The sequence below is a fragment of the Equus przewalskii genome, chromosome 8 (genome assembly GCF_037783145.1).
Source record: "Equus przewalskii isolate Varuska chromosome 8, EquPr2, whole genome shotgun sequence".
In the NCBI taxonomy this organism is placed as follows: Eukaryota; Metazoa; Chordata; class Mammalia; order Perissodactyla; family Equidae; genus Equus; species Equus przewalskii.
Window position 1 is genome coordinate 3238015 of NC_091838.1, and position 23624 is coordinate 3261638.

The window sequence follows — 23624 nt, forward strand, 5'->3', positions numbered from 1 at the left end:
TATAAATTTTAGGATTCTTTGTTCTATTTCTGTGAAAAATGTTGTTGGAACTTTGATAGGAATTGCATTGAATCTGTAGATTGCTTTAGGAAGTCTGGACATTTAGCTATGTTAATTCTTCCAATCCAAGAGCATGGAATATCTTTCCATTTCTTTGTGTCTTCTTTGATTTCCATAATTAAAAAGACAAGAAATAAGTGTTGGAGAATATATGGAGAAAAAGGAGCTCTTGTACACCGCTGGTGGGAATGTAAATTGGTGCAGCGACTATGGAAATCAGTTATCAAGATTACTCAAAAAGTTAAGAATAGAACTACCATATGATCTACCTATTCCACTACTGGGTATTTATCCAAAGAACACGAAAACACAGATGCATAAACATATATGCACCCTCATGTTCGTATGCATAATAGCCAAGACTTGGAAGCAAGAAGATGTGGTATATATGCACAATGGAATACTACTCGGCTATAAAAGAAGCTGAAATCTTGCCAATTGCAACAACATGGATGGACTTCGAGGGTATTACACTACGCAAAAGAAGCCAGATGGAGAAAATCAAATACCATACGATCTTACTCATAAGTAGAAGATAAAAACAACAACAGCAAACAAACACATAGATTGGAGATTAGACTGGTGGTTCCCAGAGGAGACGGGGGAGTAAGGAGGAGGGCAAAAAGAGTGACAGGGCACATGTGTGTGGTGACGGATGGTAATTAATCTTTGGATGGTGAACACGAAGTGATCTACACAGAAACTGAAATATAATAATGTACACCTGAAATTTATATAATGTTATATACCAATGTTACCTCAATTAAAAAAAAATAAAACTACCATGTGATCCAGTAACCACACTTACGGGTACATATCCAAAGGAAATGAAATCAGATCTCAGAGAGATATCCGCACTCCCATGTTCATTGCAGAATTATTCATAGTAGTGAAGATATAGAAACAATCTACGAGTCCGTCAATGAATGAATGGATAAAGAAAATGTGTAAATATTGTGTGTATACACATGTGTGTGTGCATGTATGTATGTATATTGTATATATAATAATGGAATATTATTCAACCATAAAAAGAAGAAAATCCTGCCATTTGTGACAACGTTGATGAACCTGAAGGACATCATGCTAAGTGAAATAGGCCAAACACAGAGAGATAAATACTGCATGACCTCACTTATATGTGGAATCTAAGAAAGTCAAACTCGTAGAAGCAGAGAGCGGAATGGTGGTTGCCAGGGGCTGAGGGGTGGGGGAACTGGGGAGATGCTGGCCAAAGAGAACAAACTTCCAGCTACAAGATAAGTAAGTTCTGGGCATCTCATATGCAGCATGCTTAATAATAGATAATACAGTTAATAATACCGTATTACACACTTGAAATTTGCTGAGAGGAAATCTGAAGGGGTCTCATCACAGAAAAAAATGGTAACTATTGAGGTGACGGATGTGACCACTTGATTGCAGTAATCATTTCACAGTGTAAACCTATATTAAACCATTGCATTGTACATCTTTAAAACTCATGTTGTAAAACCTAAATATGCATAATTCTTATTTGTCATCCATACTTCAATAAAGCTGGGGGAAAATAGTAAAAAAGATTTTTAATTTAAAAAGATCAAGCACATGCTGTAGTATCCCTCTGCCCTGCTTCTGCTCACTCTTCTCTTTCTCTAACCACGGCCAGGGAGCGTCTCTGCTCTTAAGGGTTTATGTGATTAGATTGGACCCACCTGGACAACCTGGGATAAATTCCCACTTCAAAGTCTACCTTTATTCACATTTGTGAATCCGCGTTCGTTGCCATGTGCGGTAGCACAGTGACAGCTTCTGGGGATCCCCGTGTGGGCATCTCTCAGGGCCATTATTCTGTCTACCACAGTTTTGAACAGTTCAAGGATCTTTAATAAAAATGAGCATATACGCCTCATGCAATGCCCATTCTGAGCATGCGTGTCCCTACATCCATCCTTTAAAGCTCTCTGATGTTAGACCCAATACTTTGCCCACATACGCCTTAGTGTAAGTCATAGTCTTTATTTACGAAGCTAAAACTTACCTCTACCGTCATTACCCAGGGCAATTTTACAGACTCCTCCATCTCAGACTGACAGGCAAAACTTCCAGCGTGCCTGTTATTCTCTTCTGGAAAATGGTAGCAAAAGTATCAAATTTTTTTCAAGAAGCTGCATTAAACTTTGGGAAAGATGCCAAAGGAAAGAAGAAAAACAATATCTTAAAGTAGTTGAAAATAATACCACGGAAGGACTGATAACTGATAAACATTATTACTCACACTATGAAGAGCCTATGATTGCTTTGCTAAAAATCTTCCTAATAAACTCTTCTGATTCTCTGGTGCATTTCCACAGCTGGAGCCAGTACTCGCCACCATGCCCCAACGGAGATGAGCAGCTCACCTCCTCCTACAGTAGAGCTGATACTTGTTTCCACAGCGTCTTCAAGAACACACCCCTCGCAGGGTTGGATTGCATCACATCATGATACAATCGACCCAACATTGTATTATCTTTCATAATCTTAAAAAAGCTCCCTCCCCAGAGATGAGCAAAGAAAACCAATAACACAAGTAAGTAAGCCATAAAGTGTCTTAAGGTCTCCCTGCTATTGTAGCACATCAGCTCATGTAGCCTGCAGGTGTTAACTGAGCCATTTGCAGGGATAACATTTGGCTTCCGAAATAAGACCCAGTTTATTGGGTTTATTCTATTTTCTCTTGGGCTTTTAGGTGACTGAATGTCCTCCTGCTCAGAGGCAAGCGCTGACCTACTTTCCCTCTTGATGTCCCTTCTAGTCTTATGATCCTGAGCATCTGGATTTTCCTCCTTGTGCAGTGGAAGAATGATTGTTGCCTCTGCACAAGTCCTTTAATAGGAAGCCCTGACCTTTACAAAACGCCAGTTAACTGTCTCAGTTTGTCCCTTTATATGTCAGGATTCGTTAATAACTGGGACTGCTTGTCTCACTTGGCCAAGCTAGAGGAAGGCTCTAGCAAACCCTCACTCCAAGCCCCTGAGGTAGGCTTGTACAAAAGCAAAGACTGAAGCGAGACTCTCTTCTGGTTATCTTGCTCTACTCTGCTCTATCTTCTCACCTTACCAGCAGAAGACTGGGCTGAGGATGTTCGTGGAGATGCCCTTGGTTTGCTGCTAGTCCTGTGGATTCCTGGAACAGCAGAGAGTTTCGACAGGGTTCTGGCAGTGAAGGAGGCAGCCTCTCTCTCTCTCTTTCTGTATTTCCAGCCCCACTGCTCTTCTGCCTGGCAGTATGGTCCACTGTGGGGTGGCTGCCTGTGGTAGAACACGGGGGGTCTAAAACCCAGCATATCCAGAGGAAACACCCAGGACAGTGCCCTTGCTGGTAAAGGAAAGAGGAATTACTCTTAAAGGTATCTTTTCTTAGTGACACACACCAGAATTTAGATACTATTTACATATTTTTGCTCTTACACTCTTAAAATGGCCCTATGCGCTCCAATTTCATAGAGGAAAAAAATTCCAAATTTAATGACATTTTTCTGTTTCACAAAATAAATGAATGAATATAATTCATGCTCATATACCTATCTCCCTCACAAGACTGTGGGCCTCTCCAGGTCAGGAACACTACCCACTCACCTTTGAATGCCAGTGCTCATCAAAATGCCTGGCACTCAGCCTGGACTCAGTAAAGGGTGGCTGAATAATTAAATAACAAATATTGGTAAACAACCATTACTTACTTTTTATTAATTTACCACTGACTGTAAACTATTTATATGTACGTGAGGTTGTTCAAAAACATTAAACAAGCACCTACTATTGTCTGACACTGTGTTAGTTCTGGGGGTGGAAACACGAAATGGACACAGCCCCTGCCCCGAAGAGCTGCAGTGTGTCAGCGTGTGCGAGGCAAACACAGAGAACCGTGTTCTGAGGGCAGGGCCGTGAACAAAATCCATCGGAGCAGAGTTGACAAAGCTCTCAGCGGAGAGAGATGGTCAGAGAAAATCCAGAGAGAAGGCTGCACTTGCGCTGGTCCTTAAAGGACAGAGAAATAGAGACAGGAACTTTAACGGCAAAGAAGAAAGTGTGAGCCAGAGCAAAGCCAAAAGAATAGGGCTTGCTCAGAGAACGGCAAGGTTGTCTGGGGAGACCAGCACCCTGCAGGGCTGGCCAGGGAGAGGCAGGAAATGAGGCTGGAAAAGGGGAAGGAGCCGGAGGGAACGAGCACTTGAGGGCAGGAACTTTTAAATGTTTGGACTCTGCTCTGCTGGCAGTGTAACCCTCATCGAAGGTGTGCAGCCAGGGAAGAATACCACCAGCTCTGAGTCTTAGTGAGGTGACCAGTATAGTGGTGAGGCAGCTGGACTGAAGGAGGGAGAGTTGGGGGTTAAGGCCTGAACTAGGGCAATGCAGGAAGACTTCCCGCTTTCCAAGAGACCTTATTGCACCCACGACCTCCAGGTGTACTCATGAGATCTGAATGTGAACGTGTGAGGTTCACACTCAGGATTTTATGGACTCTTTAGTCAGATCGCTACTGCATGCCAGAAAGCTGAACTTAAAATAACTTCTATACAAAAAGCAAGCATATGACTTTTGACAGTTAAAACTTTGGCATCTCCTTGAACACATGTTTAATAAAGAAAGATGTAATCTTTGTTTGTTTGCTCCATCCTTAATATTGGCATCCGAGGAACACCATAGACCCAACGTCTCTGCTTTATGAGACAAGAGATTAGCACTGCAGGCCGCGTGTGACATTCTTCTACCAGTTGCCACCACCCTGCCATGGGTGATGTCATGTGGACGTGAGGAAATGGCACAAATGCTCCTTGCCCTCTCTGCCGAGCTTGCAGGCAGAAACGCCGGTTGGAAGGTTTCTACGTTTGACGGAGGAAAATAAACTCGTGCTTTTACGGACAGAAAGCAGCCGCTGCCCTTCACAAAATAAACTACATTGCAAATTACTGCAAATCCGGGATTGACAAGCACAGAGTTATACCCAGTTTATCCGGTTTATCCAATTTATAAAAAGCAAAACAAACTATCAAATTTCATGAGAGCAACATGCTTTAGAGATTCATTTTTTGAATCCCTAAAAGGCAAAATGGTCAGAGTTGTTACTGGCATGGGAGTGAGAATCTGAGTGATTTTTTCTCTTTTCTTTTTTTTCTTGTCTTTGATAAGTGATGTTTTAAAACTACTATCCGCATGCGTTAAAATACATTCACATTTCCCAATAGAGCCTCGTGAATGAGCAGCAGCAATTAAATTCCGCTAGGTCTGACTTTCAGAGACAAGAGATCTTCTGGGCAAGTCCAGTTCGCCAAGTCGGGGTCCCTCTGGGATGGCCCCTCACAATTCCAGGAGGCCCAGGGTCTCTTACTTTTCCTGTGGTCCCTGAACAACCCTTGGTAAATGGCTCCTGCCCGTCTTCAGTTTCAACAGACTTATCCTATTCAGAGTGACTGTTTTCTCACCAGCACTCCAGTCGCCCACCACAGCATCACAGTGGCGGGAACTCCTATGCATCCAGTCTGGCTTGGCCACAGTCAAACTCCAGCTCGAGGCACAGTATACAGCCTATCCTTAAATTAGGGTGATTGGAAGACATTAATTGATGTTGCTAGTTTTTGCGTCATTTTGAGTGTTGTTTGGTTTTTATTGTTGTTTTGTTTTTTTTAAAGCTGTTACTTCTGGACTGTGAGCAAACGGCCAGTATGCTCATATTGCCATTGGCATTATCAATTGCCTGAATCAGGGTAGCTTGCAAACCTGCTTAAAATGCTAACAAATATCCATGCCCTTCGGGCCTAAATCTCCTCCGGGGAATTTAAAGTAAGGAAATAATTAAAAGGAAAAAAACATAGTGTATGCACAAAGATGTTCATATGCATGTTATAGCAATAAAAAATGGAACCAACCTAAATGTTCAACAATACGGGAATTACAAATTATGATATAATTAGTAATACATCAACTTTGTTTCAGCTTTGGGATCCTTTCTTTGGTGAAACATTGTGCATAAGCTAAATATGTAAATTGACTTAAAATATTTTATTTTAAAGAGCAACTAACCACCCTAGGTAAAGTAGGGAGCAGGGGTCAGACCTGCTGTTCGTGCTCCTGCTGGCTCTCGGCTCCACACGGTGGCCCCAACCACCTCCGAGAAACCCCCAGGCACAGGGAGCTCAGTGTGCAACTATCACATCTTTTCTGTTCTCACTAAAAATGAGGGCATAGCCCCACATACAAAATGTTCATGTGACAATGTTTATAAAGCGAAGTCAAAGGAGAAGAGTGGAACACATACACACTTACATACATATATATATACGTACAACTGCGTAAAATGTGTATAATTGAGAAGATTAGAAAGATCGCGGATAGATGCACGTAATCAGTCTTACCTTACAAGGTGCTTTACAAACATACCTGTACTTCGTGGAACTGTGTTCTACCGAGGTCGTGACTAATGCTGATGCTTTACGTAATTAACCTGGCCTTCCTCATTATTCTCATCTGTCAAATGGGGATAATTATAGCACCTGTGCCACAGGTGAGCCTCAGTGAGTTGATTTGCACACAGTCCTTAGAACAGTGCCTCAACGGATCTCAGCTGTCGTCAGTAACGTTTTCATGCCGTTACACCCAGTTGTCAACTTTTTGAGGTAAAATGTGATAGCAAAAGAGAAAAATTCCAATTTAGCCCGCTGTGCACTTCACTCTTTTGCTCAGCACAGTAAATGCTTACCCTCATGGCTACAGGGGGCTGCTCTGGACCCAAGACCCTCCAAAGCTGTAGAGGAGGCCCAGAAAACAGCGGTTAGGAGGGCTTCTAGACCCCATGTCCCCCTTTTTAAATACTTGACAAAAATAGTACTTCCCTCTCAAACCTCAAATGCAATGGACAAAGTCAGTACAGCAACGTGAAGCTCCACGCTTCTCACAAATATACCGAATTCGAGAATGTTTACTTTAGGCTGTATATTTTCATTTAATCTGATGTTCTATAAACACACAAATTGGAGCAGGTACTTAAAATAAGGCCTCAGTATTTAAGTACATTGACTAAATATTTAACGGGAAGAAAAAGATCCATATTTCTATGGTGTTACCTGTCATCTAAATACAGGGTCAATAGGATGCCTTCTCTCTTACTGTTTTCTTCTTCTTTCTGTTATTCATCTGTTTGCTAACATCTACTCTCCATCTCCTCATCTAAACCTCTCATTTCTGAGGCTGTGTCCGTGGTTCAGCCGTACATCAGAAGTAGCAGCTTCTTAAATATAGTATCAGAATTTATTTTTGTATCAACTTCAATCGGTTAATCAGCAAACCATGCAGGCTTACTTGCTGTCTAAACATATTGAGAAAAGCCTCACAATTTTTCTAAGGCTTACTCACTTTTCATACAGTACTTAAAATAATGCTTCCAGGCTTATGTTCATGAGAAAGCAATCTTCACTCCACCCCTTTTCTCCTTTGGAATTTTTTTTTAACCGTCATTTGGAAAGTACCAAACATCAGCAGTGACATCTAGTGTCTGAAACTAAGAGAATGTGGAAAGACTAGATTGTTCTCCCTCATTGTGGAGAGACTGTGCTCATTCAAACAATGACACTCACTGAGCACTCAGGCACTGTATAACTCCTGTAAGTGCCTCATTTCATCTAAGATGCACAACAAACATTATATTGATACTATTATTATTTGTGTGTGTGTATCAGAAAAGTGAGGCCTGGAGAGGTCAGGAAACTTGCCCATGCTCACAAGCCCTGCCACTCCAACCATCCTCCTTCCTTCCGATTGGAATGAGTACTTCTTCATGGCCACCGCCCTTAACGTCACACCCAAACATTTACAGAAAGAAGCACTCAGATTTCGCCTCCAGGGATTCAGTTGTGGGAGGGTAGGGCCAGATAGGCCAGAAACCCCAAAAGCTTTTCCAAAAGCCTTTATATTTTTAAGAGAAGATGAAGAAAAAAATGTTTTCTCTTATATGAGAAAGCAGTAACATAATTTCTCCAGAATTCTAAGGCTGGAAAAATCGTACTTGTGCTCCCATAACCTTTTTGAGAACAAAATATGTTTCTTCCCTCCCCTAACTGTAGGAATGGCCTCTTAGGAGTGGAGGTGCGTGTGTGGTAGATGGATGGAGAGCGGATCTGAGGGAAGAAAGCGACTGGGCAAGGGGGTAGATTGCCTTTAATGAAATCTCCAAGCCTTGAAGGCAAGGATGTGGTTTTGACCCAACAGAAAACCTGGAGTTGAGTGACGGTTGAAGGAGTATCAGCTGGCCTCTAACCCCCTGTGAATCTCAACAAGAATGAGGCACGCCCAAGACAAGGACAGCGTGGTAAAAACGACACGGAGACTGTGTGAGGAAGCCTCCGACGAGAAAGCTTATGATAAATATCTTTGATATGTGCTGAGAGATGCTAGGCACCACTCCAAGACTCCCGATCTAGTCCACCCTTTGCCTAGAAGAAGGACAACACTCACAGACGAGATCTACACCGTTTGTAGAAAACACAGGAAAGGATGACACAGAAATACAAAGAGCAACCCAGCATGAAAGCAGCCTCGACTCCCGGAAACTTACATCCGAAGCGGCTTCCAGCTGAGGCCGCTGCCCCTGATCTTGTGGTTGGTGGAGGCAGACCACAGAGCGTAGGACACCAAATGTTGGCTGTTAATGAATACATGCTCGGCCTTCTCTCCCCTCGCAGCGGCAGAGACACGGCCCAGGAGAACCCATGTGGTGTCCAGAGGTTTAGCAATGCTCAGAGGGAACGGTGGCCTGGAGATGCACCTGGGGGGAGAAGGGAGAAAAGGAGGTGAGGACAAAGGAGAAGAAATTACAGGGCACCAAGTGTGAGCTGACTCGATTTACTCAGGAGCACAAATGAGACACTCCCTGGGAGCACCTGGAAGTAAAGGAGGAGAGGAAGCCTTTGGAAGAGACTGGACTCCAGCAGTGGCTGATGGAGAAAAGCTGGTGATGTTTTAAAGGCCCACGGTCAGGTCTTGGGAGAGCAATTCGGCTTTTCTTTTCCAACAGCGCCACCTGGGAGTTAACAAAGGAACAGATCACTGCTGTCCAACGCCTCTTCCTTTTCACCCTTCAGGGAGATGATGCTTACATAAAATTTACCTCTTACAGTTTCTTTAGCTCCTGTTAAAATATTCGTTTTCTTCGCTGCACATTCTCCATTTACAGCTAGAACATCATTCTCCTCCTTCTCTCCATCCTCTCCTGCGTTTTCTTTTTCTTCTTCTCCATCCCTTTTGTTGAAATAATAAAGCAGGTAGCTCTCCTCTTTTTTTCACTGAACATACTGGATACATAGCATTGTGTAAATTTAGGGTGCAAAACATGTTAATTTGATACATTTACATATTGCAATATGATTGCCATTGTAGCAATATTTAGTGCCTGTCACGTTACATAATGATCCTTTCTTTTTAGTGGTTGGAATTAAGTTCTAGTCTCTTGGCAAGTTTGATGATCATAGCACAATATTGTCCTTTCTGTTAGTGTTTCTATCACCTTAGCAAGGTTGTTCTGAAAGATATGGTGTCCAGGGCTAAGTGACCAACTGGACATGGAAACATGGCATCCATTAAATTGTGACTGAGGGTCTGCAAGTGCATCAGCTCCTTGGCAGTAAGATTTACACTTTTGAACATTGCATGAAAACTTTTAGGAGCCTTTCAAGGTACTAAAGCACTATCGAAAATAGTTTGTGAACATATACATATGTGGATGGTTGCACTAACTCACATCTTAAAGACTGCAGTATCTTTTTAAAGTTTTTTTAAGGAACACTGTGCGCTCTATATAATACCAAAGCTGACATATAATTATAAGTGTACACCCAGTCTTCTACAGAAGCACAAAACAAATCCAGAAAATTAACGGTTGTATTGTAAATCTCTGTTACTTTGTTTTTTTATTGAGATGTCACTGACATATAATGTTGTGCAAGTTTAAGGTGTGCAATGCATTGATTTGATACATTTATATATTGCAATATGATTGCCACCTTCGAGTTAGCTTACACTTCTATCACTTCACATAAGTATCATTTCTTTTTCATGATGAGAACATTTAAGGTCTAGTCTCTTAGCAACTTTGAAGTTGCAGTATTGAATTGAATATACAGTATTGTTGACTATAGTCACTAGGCTGTACCTTAGATCTCCAGAACTTATCTTCTAGTTGCAAGTTCATACGCTTTGACCAACTGTGTTATTTTAGATGTGCGTGAAGTATGCATTTGTTCATTAAATACATATTTATTGGTGTCTATCTTGTGCAAGCACTATTTAGATGCTAGAAACTGGTTAACAAAATAAAACTCCTGTTCTTAAGAAGATTATATTCTAGTAGAAGAGACAGACAGATTGACATTAAAAACAAATAGTATTAGGTTTAGTGCTATGAGAAAAACAGTCAAGCGAGGTAAGGAGAAAGGGAGTGACAGGATGCTACTCCAGAGAGCGTGGTCAGGTAAAGCCTCTTTGAGGAGGTGACATCTGAATGAATGAGGAGGTGACCCAGGTAAACATGCAGGGAAGGGCCATGCAGGCAGACAGAATGGCAGATGTAAAGGCTTGAAAAGGCCTGTTGGAGGAACAACAAGGAGTGTGCTAGAGGGCAGAGGGTGGGACAGCAGTAGAGAATGGGGAGAGAGGAGGCCGGACACGGATCACAGAGAGCCCTGTCGGCCAGCGTAAGGACTTTGGCTTTCATTCTCAGTGAATGGAAGTCGCTGAAGTGTGGAGCTCCATGGAATGAAGCATTCTGACCTTCGCTTTTAAAGATTCACTCTGGCTGCTGTGCGGAGAAGACTGCAGGAGACGAGAGTGGAGTGGGGAGACCAGTTGGGAGCCATCGTTTAAGAGCAGAGTCCACAGAACTTGCTGACAGATTGATGTAGTCTGAGAGAGAGGACTGAGAGATGGCTGAGGTTTGAGTCGCTGGTGTGCCATTTACTGAGATGAGACTCCAGGGAGAGGGGGAGATTGCAGGGAAGAACATGGGCATGGTGCGTGGAATCAAGATTTCTGTTTGCAGCCGTTCATTGTGAGATGTCTGCCAGACATCCCATGGAGCTGTCTTACAGGCAGTTGGATACACGAGTTAAAAGTTCAGGGGAAGAGTTGGGGCTGGAGATATAAATACAAGTATCATCAGTATATTTAAATGTTATTTAAAGTCATGGGGCTAGAAAAAAATCACCCAGAGGGAATGGAGTAGAGAAGAACAGACTGAAAGGAAGCAGCTGGAGAGGAGGGAAGAAACCAGGAGATGTGGCTCAGAAGAAAAGTGAAGAGGTAGAAAGACACATACACACGTGTGTGTGTGTGTGTATAGGTATGTGTATATGTATGTATGCATGTATGTATATATATGTCCATGTCTAGTAAATAACTAAATTCATAATTAGACACACCCTATTTCTCTGATTATGTGCCAAGACTAAAGGGGAATAAAAGAAAGCGGGACGAAAGAGCATAGACAATTTTTGTCTTCGATTTAACTTAGCTGCAGAATGTTCATACGTAGGCTTACCTATATAAAATTATTACAGAACAATAGCATGCGATGGTCATACTAAGTGATTTGAAAGATAGTATCTGACCCACTGATAAATTGACACATTTACAATAAACATTAATCAGGACTAATTCAAGCATTAATCTACTATTGAGTATTAGAAATTAATAGATATATGTGAGATCTTTCTTTTATTAAAAAAATTAAAATGGAATATGTCCTCACAACCTTTTCAATTTTACTAGTTTTTAATAAGCACACATTTTCATTATATACAACAAGGAGTTTGTGCTTGTATGGGAATGAAGTGTATCCTCGTAATAAAGAAAATAACTAGAGGAGATCTCATCAAGATGGTGGTGTAGGCAGACTCTGAACTCATCTCCCACAAACACAACCAGGTTACAACTATTTTTGGAAAAATTACCCTGCATAGAAAACTGAAAACTGGATAAAAAGAACCCCCATAACAAGGGACAGTCCTGACGAAGGCAGAAGAGGCAGTAATTCCTGCTGGAGAGGAAAAAAGCCACCTTTGGGAGCAGTGGAGCTTCTCAGCTGGCCAGGCGGGAGCCACCCTAAGGTACGCAGCCCTCCCTGGAGAAGTGAGGTCCGGAGCAGGGGTGATACTGCTATAAGCATCCTTCAGACTCTGCTCAACTGAGACAGGGGTCTTACTGTCTGGCTTCGCTGACTACTAACTGCAGCGAGGACACCCCCAGAAAAGCTATCAGCCAAAAGCCAAAAAGACCCAGGTCTTAAAGGGCCCACGCACAAGCTCACTCATTGCAGCAACCTAAAATCACCAGAGGGAAGGCTGACAGTCCTTTGGTGAAATGAGACTCACCTGGTGGGCTCTGGGGGCATCTTGGTGAGAGGAGGATCCTCTCCGGAGACTGAGACATTGGTGGGGGCCATTGTTCTGAGCTGGTCCAGGCATGCTGATACGGACACCAGTGGGGGCCATTGAGGTGCATCCCTTGGGCTGTTAGCCCAGGGGTCTGCCACGCCCACTAGAGCACAGATTTAATCCAGTTCATCCAGGGCAGGCAACCCGCCCTAGCGACTGGCCCCACCTAACAGCAAGCCCTCAGGCTACTTTTCAGCCTGCATTGACTGTGAGCCTTGATCCTCTACAGGCAAGTGAGTGTGTCTACCTCGTGGGGCAGGGCCTGTGTGAGGACCAGGTGAACTGTCGGGGGGGGGGGAGGGAGGGGCATTGGTGGAGAGGTGGGGGCCTCTGCAGTGGGGCGTCGGGGTACGCTCCAGGAGGTTGGGAAGTGTGCACGGACCAGGACTGTGTTGACGGTGTATGTGTTCTGGTGGGGGGTGAGGCTTATCAGTGGCAGAAGACCTGTGCTTCACAAATAGCCATAAAAAGGATCAGCCCAACCTTCCAAAGCCTGAAACAATTGAGCACTCCTGTGCCTAGGGCCAGCTCCATTCAACTGCACTCCTAAGAGAACTGACAACAGCCTTGCAGCCCTGAGGCCTATCACAAGTGTAAGCCCCTGAGCCTACCAACCAGCTACACTGGGCACCAACCCAATTAAGAGGAAAGCTGCAATGGGAGTGTGCTGATAGACTTTGTAGCCAATGGTGTTGAGGCCCCTCCAAACCAGATTTACAAACAGCTGGCCAGGGAAGGAAAGACTAGACTCCCTGGGTACCTGCAGGGGGAGCAACCCTGACACAGCAGAAGGACACAAGTAGCCCACAAAGGGATCACTCCTGGTTCTTATGGACTGGTGGTGAGAGGGAAGCACACTGCTGGGCCTCATAAGGCATCTCACACATAAGGCCACTTCTCCAAGATCAGGAGACATAGCCCACTCACCTAATACGTAGAAATAAGCACAGAGAAAGAGGCATAATGAGGAGACAAAAGAATACTTTCCAAGCAAGGGAACAGTACAAAACCCCAGAAAAAGGACTAAATGAAACAGAAACTAGCAACCTACACGACAAAGAGTTCAAACAAAATATCATAAGGATGCTCACAGATATGGGGAGAAGACTGGATGTACACAGTGAGCTCATCAGCAAAGAACTGGAAAATATAAAAAAGAACCAATCAGAAATGAGGAATACAATGCTGGAAATGAAAAATTCACTAGAGGGACTCAATAGCAGAGTAGAGGATGCAGAAGAATGGATCAGTGAGGTAGACCAAAGACTAGAGAAAATCACCCAAGCTGAACAGAAAAGAGAAAAAAGAATTAGACAGAATGAGAACAGTCTAAGGGAACTCTGGGACAATATCAAGCACGCTAACATTTGGATTATAGGTGTCCCAGAAGGAAAAGAGAGAGACAAAGGGGAAGAAAATTTATTTGAAGAAATAATAGATGAAAATTTTCCTAACCTAAGGATGGAAACAGACATCCAAGTACAGGATGCACAGAGAGGTCCAAACAAGATAAGCCCAAAGAGGCCCACGCCAAGATATACTATGATTAAAATGTCCAAAATTAAAGAAAATAACTAGAGCTCTCTGATTCTTCTCTTCCTTAATAGTGGTTGGGAAGCCAGATTTGGGTTTTCTTTTTCTTAGTAGACGGCTTTAAGTAAAAGAATAATTGGGGCTCAAATTTCAAACTCTCGTGATAAGTGAGCAAACTCAGCTGAAAGCGTGCTTCGGGGTGGCTGCAAAAGCACAACAGAACCTTCCATTGTTTAAGGAAGGAGGGCTTCAGGCTTGTGTTTGTCCAGGTTCTGATTTCTAAAGGGAAAAACACGGAAAGGAAACTGACTATACAGCAAATAAAAGGAGCAAACAGAAGTGAGTTTAGGAACTGTCATTTCACTGCTTGATCTCAGCACATCCAAGTGACAGATGGGGAAACCCAACACAGAACGGTCCCTAGTCCAAGAAAAAAGGGCACTTTGAGGTAAAGGATATTTAGGAGACCCCTTGGGATCAGGGCTGCAGGAGTTTTATGGATCCCAAAGATTTTCATTCTAAAACCACCATGAAAATTGTCTTCAGAAGTCTTTATATCTGCAAAACCTCTACTTAGGTATGGAATTGTGATTAGTCTGACACATATTTATCACAGTTGATGCCTCCCATCTGTACCCATGATTTTATTCTGTTGCTTCTCATCCCACCTGGCTGGGAAAACACTGCATTTACCTGTATCAAAAGCTAAGTTTCCCTAGAAGAAAATTCCCATGAAACTAAAATAGGGTGAAATGAAGAAACCAGCTATACCGAATTCTTTTAAGAATGCTGTTTCATTTTCTTTGTGTGTTTTTTTCCATCCATTCAATAAGTAGATTTAAACAACATTATTGTTAGTCCTTGGGAGCTATACTGGGACTTTCCCCAAAAAACACATGAGAATGAGAAAAATAAGCTTAAAATTCTATATATCAGCTAAATAGCTCTAAGAGTTGGCCTTTATAATCTATACATTATGGATAAGAGCAGACATTTGAAAACTCTCCTTAAAGAGTAGAGAGGGTTTCATATTTGAAACTCTTTCTTGAGTGAGTATGTTGTTGACATGTCCAAAGGAAGAACGTCCAACTAGAGAGAAGTTTGATTTGTCACAAAAGAATAGAAAACCAAAAGCCGCAGAAGTACATATTAACAGAGTTTATCTAAACATGATCTGTTGTTGAGAAAACATTATTCAACACACCAAGTATTTTAGTCCTCCTGGCAAAATTATCTGTATTTTGGAGATAATGCTGGGAGGTACAGCCAACAAAATTCTAATATTATGGTCTCACTTTGAAATCACCCTTCTAGTGAGTTGGATGTTTCAGACTACTCCAGGTTTAATGATACAAACAATTTACTTCTTCTATTTACCTTCTTTATTATGAGTTCCATACTCACAAGCAAACTTCTGATTTGGTTTCCTGTGTGTGGTAGGCTTCTTAGTGGAATTCAATAAATACTCCTTGTATATGGTCACATTGGTTTGAATGTTCCAGCTAATGTGAGACTCATATTACTCTTTATACGTTAAGAACTTGACTTTTGTTCTATATATGAGAACTGTGAGCTCACTGGGGTGAGTCTGCACCTGAAAGGGGAATCCATCACAGTGACAAATCAGGTTTTTGCCCTCGCAGAGCAGAGAGCTTGCCTCTAGACTTGAAGAACTTTATCAAGAGACAGCAGCTTGTGAGATGCCCTAGGAAAGGAGCCATCTGGCCTACTCCTGACCACACATACCCTTTTGCATTGCTATGGTCTAGCAAGAAAGCTGAACTGTAACTAATCTTCCAAGATAGATTATTGCTCTGTTCCAGGAGAAGAAGCAAGAACTGGAATGTAGGGCCCTGGAAAAGAAGAGAAAGAAGAGAAGGGATGAGGGCAAGAGTAAGGTCAGGAAACGTAAAAGATGAGATTGGGATAGTGTATGGCAAAGAAATGTGGAGTTCATGATCAGAACCATTCTGAAATACAGAATAAGAAAAAGAGAAAGTGCTGGGGAGAAATTGCTCAAAACCAAGTGCTTAGAACAGGAGGAGTGGCAGTTTGCTAAGAGCAAATAGTAGGTGGGAAATTTATATTGGCAGAACACAGGGAATTGCTATTCCAGGACCTCAAGGGACTACAGTAAGTAATTCGGACTTGAATTCAAGGAGTTAAGCCATACTTAGAGAAAATTATATTGTTCCTTCAGCATCTAAACAGGAATTCATACCAATAAGTTAGCCTTAGATTTGATGTTAATAAGTAAAGAGACAAGAAAGATATAATAGCAAAGATGAGGAAGGGCCATAAAGGAAGAGTGAATCCAGAAGTACCTGAAATAGAGCGATTAACCCCATGACAGATAACGTGAGGCTATGTGGCCACAATTTACCTTTTCATGTCCAGGTCATATGAATGCATGTATGTAAATGGTTTTATTACAGCATAAGCCAGTTTGTTCAATAGAACTGATCAGGGGCTGGCCCCATGGCTGAGTGGTTTATGCATTCCACTTCAGCAGCCCAGGGTTTCGCCGATTTGGATCCTGGGCGTGGTCATGGCATCTCTCATCAGGCCATGCTGAGGCGGCGTCCCACATAGCACAACTAGAAGGACCTACAGCTAGAATATACAACTATGTAGTGGAAGAAGAAGAAGAAAAAGAAGATTGGCAACAGATGTTAGCTCAGGTGCCAATCTTTAATAAAAAAAAAAAAAAAGAACTGATCAGAACTCTTTTAGAAGAGAGAAGAGCTCAGATGAATGAGGGCTGGGACACTAAATCATGGCATGGTCTATGGGAGTGGTTCTTAATCCTTTTGATCTCAGGACCCTTGACACTCCTAAAAGTAACTGAAGACCCCAAAGAGTTTTGTTTATATAGGTTATATCTATTGATATTTACTGTATCAAAAGGCCTACCTCAAGAAATAAGGAAAATTTCAAATAAACAATCTAACAGCACACCTAAAGAAACTAGAAAAAGAACAAATGAAGCTCAAAATCAATGGAAGAAAGAAATAAAAATCAGGGCAGAAGTAAATGAAATAGTGACTAAAAAGACAACAGAAAAGATCAATGAAACTAAGAGCCAGATCTTTGAAAAGAGAAACACAACTGATGAACCTTTTTCTAGACTTTAGGAAAAAAGAGAGAAGGCTCAAATAAATAAAATCAGAAATGAAAGAGGAGAAATTACAATAGATACTACAGAAATACAAAAGATTATAAGAGAATACCATTCTCTTATGATATTGGGTAGCCTAGAAGAAATGGACGAATTCTTAGACTCATAAAACCTTCCAAAACTGAATCAAGAAGAAATAGGGAATCTGAATAAATCAATCACTAGTAAGGAGAGTAAAACAGTAATCAAAATCCTCCCAAGAAACAAAAGTCCAGGACCAGATAGCTTCTCTGGTGAATTCTACCAAACATTCAAATAAGACTTAATACCTACCCTTCTCAAACTCTTCCAAAAAATTGAAGAGGAGGCGATGCTTCCTACCTAATTTTAGGAGGCCAACATTATGCTGACACCAAAACCAAACAAGCACAACACAACAAAGGAAAATTACAGGCCAATATCACTGATGAACATCGATGTACAAATCCTCAACAAAATACTAGCGAATCGAATACAATAGTACATTAGAAGGATCATACACCACAATCAAGTGGGATTTATTCCAGGAATGAAAGGATGGTTCAACATCCACAAATCAATCAATACACTATACTACATTAACGAAGAATAAAAATCACTTGATCATCTCAATAAATGAAGAGAAAGCACTTGACAAGATGCAGGATCCATTTTTGATAAAAACTCCAAATAAAATGGGTATAGAAGGAAAGTACCTCAACATAATAACAGCCATTAATGAGAAACCCACAGCCAACAACTGTACTCAACAGTGAAAAACTGAAAGCTATCCCTCTAAGAACACGAACAAGACAAGGATGCTCACTGTCACCACTCTCATTCAACATAGTATTGGAAGCCCAAGCCAGAGAAATTAGGCAAGAAAAAGAAATAAAAGGGATCCAAACTTGAAAGGAAGAAGTGAAACTGTTACTATTTGCAGATGATGTGATTTTATATATAGAAAACCCTGAAGAATACACCAAAAACTATTAGAAATAATAAACAAATAGAGTCAAGTTTCAGGATACAAAATCAACATAAAAAAAATCAGTTGCATTTCTATACACTAACAACAAACTGGCAGAAAGAAAATCCAGAATACAATCCCATTTCCAATCACAACAAAAAGAATAAAATGTCTGAATAAATTTAATCAAGAAGGTGAAAAACCTATGCACTGAAAACTATAAGACATTGTTGAAAGAAATCAAAGAAGACACAAAGAAATGGAAAGATATTCCACACTCACAGATTGGAAGAATTAACATAGCTAAAATGTCCATATTACCTGAAGCAATCTACAGATTCAACGCAATCCCTATCAGTATCCCAATGACATTTTTCATGGAAATACAACAAAAAATCCTAAAATTTATACAGAACAACAAAAGACCCCAAATAGTCAAAGAAATCCTGAGAAAAAACATGGAAGTATCGCACTCCCTGATTTCAAAATATACTACAAAGCTGTAGTAACCAAAACAGCATGGTACTGGCACAAAAACAGACACGCAGATTAATGGAACAGAATTGAAATCCCAGGAATAAAACCACACAGCTGTGGACAGCTAATTTTTGACAAAGGAGCCAAGAACATACAATGGATAAAGGAAAGTCTCTTCAATAAATTGAGTTGGGAAAACTGGACAGCCACGTGCAAAAGAATCAAAGTAGACCATTATCTTACACCACGCTCAAAAATTAACTCAAAGTGGATTAAAGATTCAAATGTGAGACTTGAAACCATAAAACTCCTAGAAGAAAACATAGGCTGTACACTCATGGTATCACTCTTAATACCTTTCTAAATATGTCTCCTCAGGCAGGGGAAACAAAAGAGGAAAAAAAAACCAGACTACATCAAACTAAAAAGCTTCAGCATGGCAAAGGAAACCATCAACAAAATGAAAAGACAACCTATCAATTGGGAGAATATATTTGCAAATCATATATCCAATAGGTGCTTAATATCCAAAATACATAAAGAATTCATACAATCCAACAACAACAAAAAGAACAACCCGATTAAAAAAATGGGAAGAGGATCTGAACAGATATTTCCCCAAAGAAGATATACAGATGGCCAACAGGCACACAAAAACATGCTCAACATCAGTAATTATTAGGGAAATGTAAATCAAAACTATAATGAGATATCACCTCATACCCATCGGAATGGCAATTATTAAGACAAGAAGTAACAAGTTTTGGAGAGGATGTGGAGAAACGGGAACCCTCGTACACTGCCAGTGGGAAGGTAAATTGGTGGAGCCACTATGGAAAACAGTATAGAGATTCCTCAAAAAATTAAAAGTAGAACTACCATATGATCCAGCTATTCCACTTCTGGGTATCTATCCAAAGAACACAAAAACACTAATTCAAAAAGATATGTGCCCCCTCATGTGCATTGCTGCATTAGTCACAACAGCCAAGACTTGGAAATAACCTAAGCGCACATCGACAGACGAATACATAAAGAAGATGTGATAGATACAGAGAACAGATTGGTGGTTACCAGAGGGGAAGGGAGTTGGGGGAGGCTGAAATGACTAAGGGGGCACATTTGTACAGTGATGGATGGAAACTAGACTTTTGGTGATGAATACAATGCAGTCTATACAAAAGTTGAAATATAATGATGTATACCTGGAATTTATATAATGTTATAAACCAATGTTACCAATAAAAAAAAAAGTTACTGAAGACTCCCAAGACTTGTTCATATAGGTTATATCTATTGATATTTACTGTATTAGAAATTAAAACTGAGAAATTTTTAAAGTATTTATTAATTTATTTAAAGATAGATTCACATAATAAATAATTTATATAAGAAATAAATTAACATAAAGTCTTATGAAAATAACAATATTTTATAAAACAAAAAAATGTAACAACAAAAAATGGCCTTTACATTTTTGTAAATTTCTCAAATGTCTGGTTAAACGTAAGGCAGCTGGGCTTTTCTATCTGTTTCTGCATTCTCTATGTTGTGAAAGGCTCTTTTGCTTGAACTCCTCGAAGGAAATCCATTCTCAGACAGATATGTAGCTAGAAAATGGAGGAGTAAATTAATGACCTTTTCAGGTAATTGCGGATATTCTTCTTCAGTATTACCCCAAAACCTAAAAAGTAGTAGTTTCCTAAAAGTTGCATATTAATGAACCACATGAATAAACTTTTCATACTCTGTTCCATTAAAATCTATTAGTTTATCTTGCATTTTGAATAGATATTTTATCTGTACATGATTTTGTAACATCATGCACTGTTCGTTTAGAAAATATTGGCTGAGTTACGCATACCTTCAAAATGTTGACACAATTCATTACATATCAAAAACTCACATTTGTTAAAATTTCCCCTGGTCTCATCAGAAGTGTCTTTAAGCAGTGAGAAGCTGGCATGCTCACGGGGCAGATACAAGTTTTCCAAACTCCTCATTTTCTTTTGAAGGTTCCCAATTTATCATCCCCCCAAAATAATTCCAGTTGTTTCTCTTGAAGTCATAAGCTCACTTTGTCCATTTCCAAGAAAACGCTTGCCAGTTATTCAAGTCTGAAGATCCATAATTTGTCAGTTGTTCTTTCAAGTCAAAGCCAGGTTTACTCCTGGATTCTTCAGCTATGTGAATTAATAAATTCCAAAAAAAAGTGGTTAATTCGGTTTCAACTCAAACCGTCACATAGCGCTCTCCCTAAGGAAAACTCTCAAACTTCGATATGCAGCCACGGCTCCTCACGCAGACTTTCCATACTGTTACACCAAATATTAAAAGAACGCACACTCAGGAGTTGAGATTAATCTCAAATTAATTCTTAATAATATGACTAAAATTAATAACTTGTGCTTAATAACAAGAAGATTCTCAAGAGATACTGGCATTTTTAAACTGTGATTGTATGGCAGTGAAGAACAAATGAATGCTAGTACCATTTACTGCCACAGCCTTGATTTGTGCTAAGAAAGCAACAATTTTGTCCATCATCGCTTTTGCACCATCAGCGCCAATGTCAAAACAGTGAAAAAGACAAATAACATCCTGCTACTATTATAAAATAGTTTTAACTTCACTGACCCCCTAAAAGTGTCTCAGGGGCCCCTCAGGGGTCTACAGACCATGCTTTCAGAACCACTGGTCTATGGCACAGGCTGCAGAAGAAAATTTCCTGGTTGTCCAGGTGATGGCAGTAAAATGTTTTACTCAAGGAGAGACACGAGGACCTTGGCCTTAACAAGGAAGGGCAACTCTTGTTTGCAGATGATCCTGGGGAGGCAGTGGATGCATTTAGTCACAATGCAACAAGGCAACCTACACCCCCTTCCCTCATTTATCTTGGATTAATTTCACAAATGATAAACTAACATTTTCTTAGGGAACAATTTGCTTGAGTATTTAGGTGAATAACCTGTGGACAGTTGTTATTTCATTGAAGAACGGATTTCAAGATGTGCTAATTTTATACGTAATCAGAGCCCTTGTATTCATATGCATGTGCATTTATTAATGCTTTCAACAAACACTTCTTAAGCCACCTGTAAAGACAAGGCACTGTGAATAGTAGGCATGATCAATCCACATTGGTTACTAGACAAGTTCAAAGGAGGCTAAGAGAGAGAGGCGGACAAGATCTAACATCTCTGTCTCCTTGGAATTTGAGAGAAGCCAGCAAGTGAGAGACCACAGTGATCAGAATCCAGTGTCTACATGGGAGCCCTACATGGAACACCAACTGAATTGGGTCAACAAACAGCTCTGCCCTGCTGAGATGTGCAATTCCAGGCTAGGTGCCTCTCTGTGGCAATCTCTAACCTTCCTCCTCATTGTGAAAAGGTATCAATTTATCACTTTACCCAAGCATTAGTAGGAAAATTTTTTTTAATCTTACATCCTTATTGAAATGCTAACCTTGCATTTGGCTTGAGAAACTTCATTCTCTTCAGGTGGATGATGGTTATTTCCTGGAAGGTCTGAATTATCTCAAGAGTGATTCTTTTCAGGCCCATCTTCAACCTCTCTTTCAGTCCAGAGTAGACATTTGTTGTTTTTGCCACCCAGAATCTTTTCTCCCTTCTTCAGGTACCAGCCCCCACTTTTCCTTTACTGATGCCACTCCTCCCCGACTCTTTGTGCAGTTTTGGAAGGAGCTGACTCTACTTTCTTCCCTCATGCAGTGTTCTGTCCACTGGCCATGGTGACTTGATTAAGGATGGGCATGTGACTCAGTCTAGGCAAGTGAGAGGTCAAGAGAGAATTTTTTTTTTTTTTTGAGTTTTTGGAGAAAGCAGCTCTCCTTTTTTCACTGGTGCCACTGACAGGAGGTGGTTTAGGATAGAGCTGCAGGCTTCCATCCTTCAGTGCGAAGGGAGATCTGACTGCTCATGGAGCCCACAGAGGTGGAGGCAGCCAGGAATGAGGGACACTGAGTCCTGACCTGAGCCCCTGGCTTCACAATGATGAGAGCCAGGTGTATCCCTGGATTCTTCAATTATGTGAATCAGTAAATTCCATTGTTTGCTTTAGCCATCTTGTGTTGGGCCTTCTATTTTCCATCTACAAAGGAGTCCTCACTGATACGTCTCCATACCCCAAGGACCAGGACATACCAAAACTCCATAGGGAACCAGAGAACCCAATTTCCAGAAATATCACACTTGCAAATCTTTATGCCTCTGTTAATTTCTCCAGACTGAATCTCTCCATCTTTCCCACATTCCCTTAGCACTCTATAGACAGCTCAAATTAAAATACTTAATAATTTTGTACTATGAATTTGCTTTGATACTTTTCTTACATCTTGAGCTACTTAAGAAAAGGAACAATGTCTTAATCTTCTTTATATCTCTAGAATCTAGCACAACACTTAGCAAATATATAAGATGCCTGATAAATCGTGGTCAAATTAAATTTCCAGAGTGGGAGAGAAGTTCAACACGGTCTTCCATCTCTGGAGACTTCCAGCCTGGCATCATACTCATTTGCTTGACCTGCACAATGAAGGTCCCCAACCCTCGGTGCCTTGACTGGTTTTAAACCCATTTTTCCTCAGATCCATCCTGGACTTTTCCACTGATTTGCTCTGTATAACAGAGGGGATGACCTCTCATGGTTCCATGTTATCTGGCTTCTGGCCAGGTTCCACTAATGGGTACCAATAGGGGTTTGAAGGATGGAAGAAAGGGAGAACCGAAGGCATTTCTCCCCCTCTTTCTACCTCAAGCCACATCTCAGGGAATGGCTGTGTTTCTCTAAAAAATAACCAGATCCTGCTAGTCAGGCCTACTTTACTTGCAACTTCATCTGCATGGCCACAGATACTGGGCTCCAAGGAATATTGCCTCCTCCTAAGGAAGATGAGAGCTTCCAGCTCTTGCCAATCTCTTGCTTGCCTCACTGTCCTGTTTGGTTTTTCAACATTTTCCATCACTTGTCTAATCAATCCCAAG

At 41.0% G+C, this 23624-nt stretch overlaps 1 protein-coding gene across 1 annotated transcript in view; it reads right to left on the bottom strand.

The window, feature by feature from the left end:
• Window positions 1-5176: 5176 nt before the first annotated feature.
• The window catches only part of CA13 (carbonic anhydrase 13), a 51188-nt gene continuing 32740 nt past the window's right edge, over window positions 5177-23624 (bottom strand). The window contains exon 7 of the mRNA XM_070631434.1: window positions 5177-8841. Coding sequence (XP_070487535.1) covers window positions 8803-8841 — 39 coding nt within the window. The 3' untranslated portion in view covers window positions 5177-8802. The remainder of the gene's footprint in view (window positions 8842-23624) is intronic.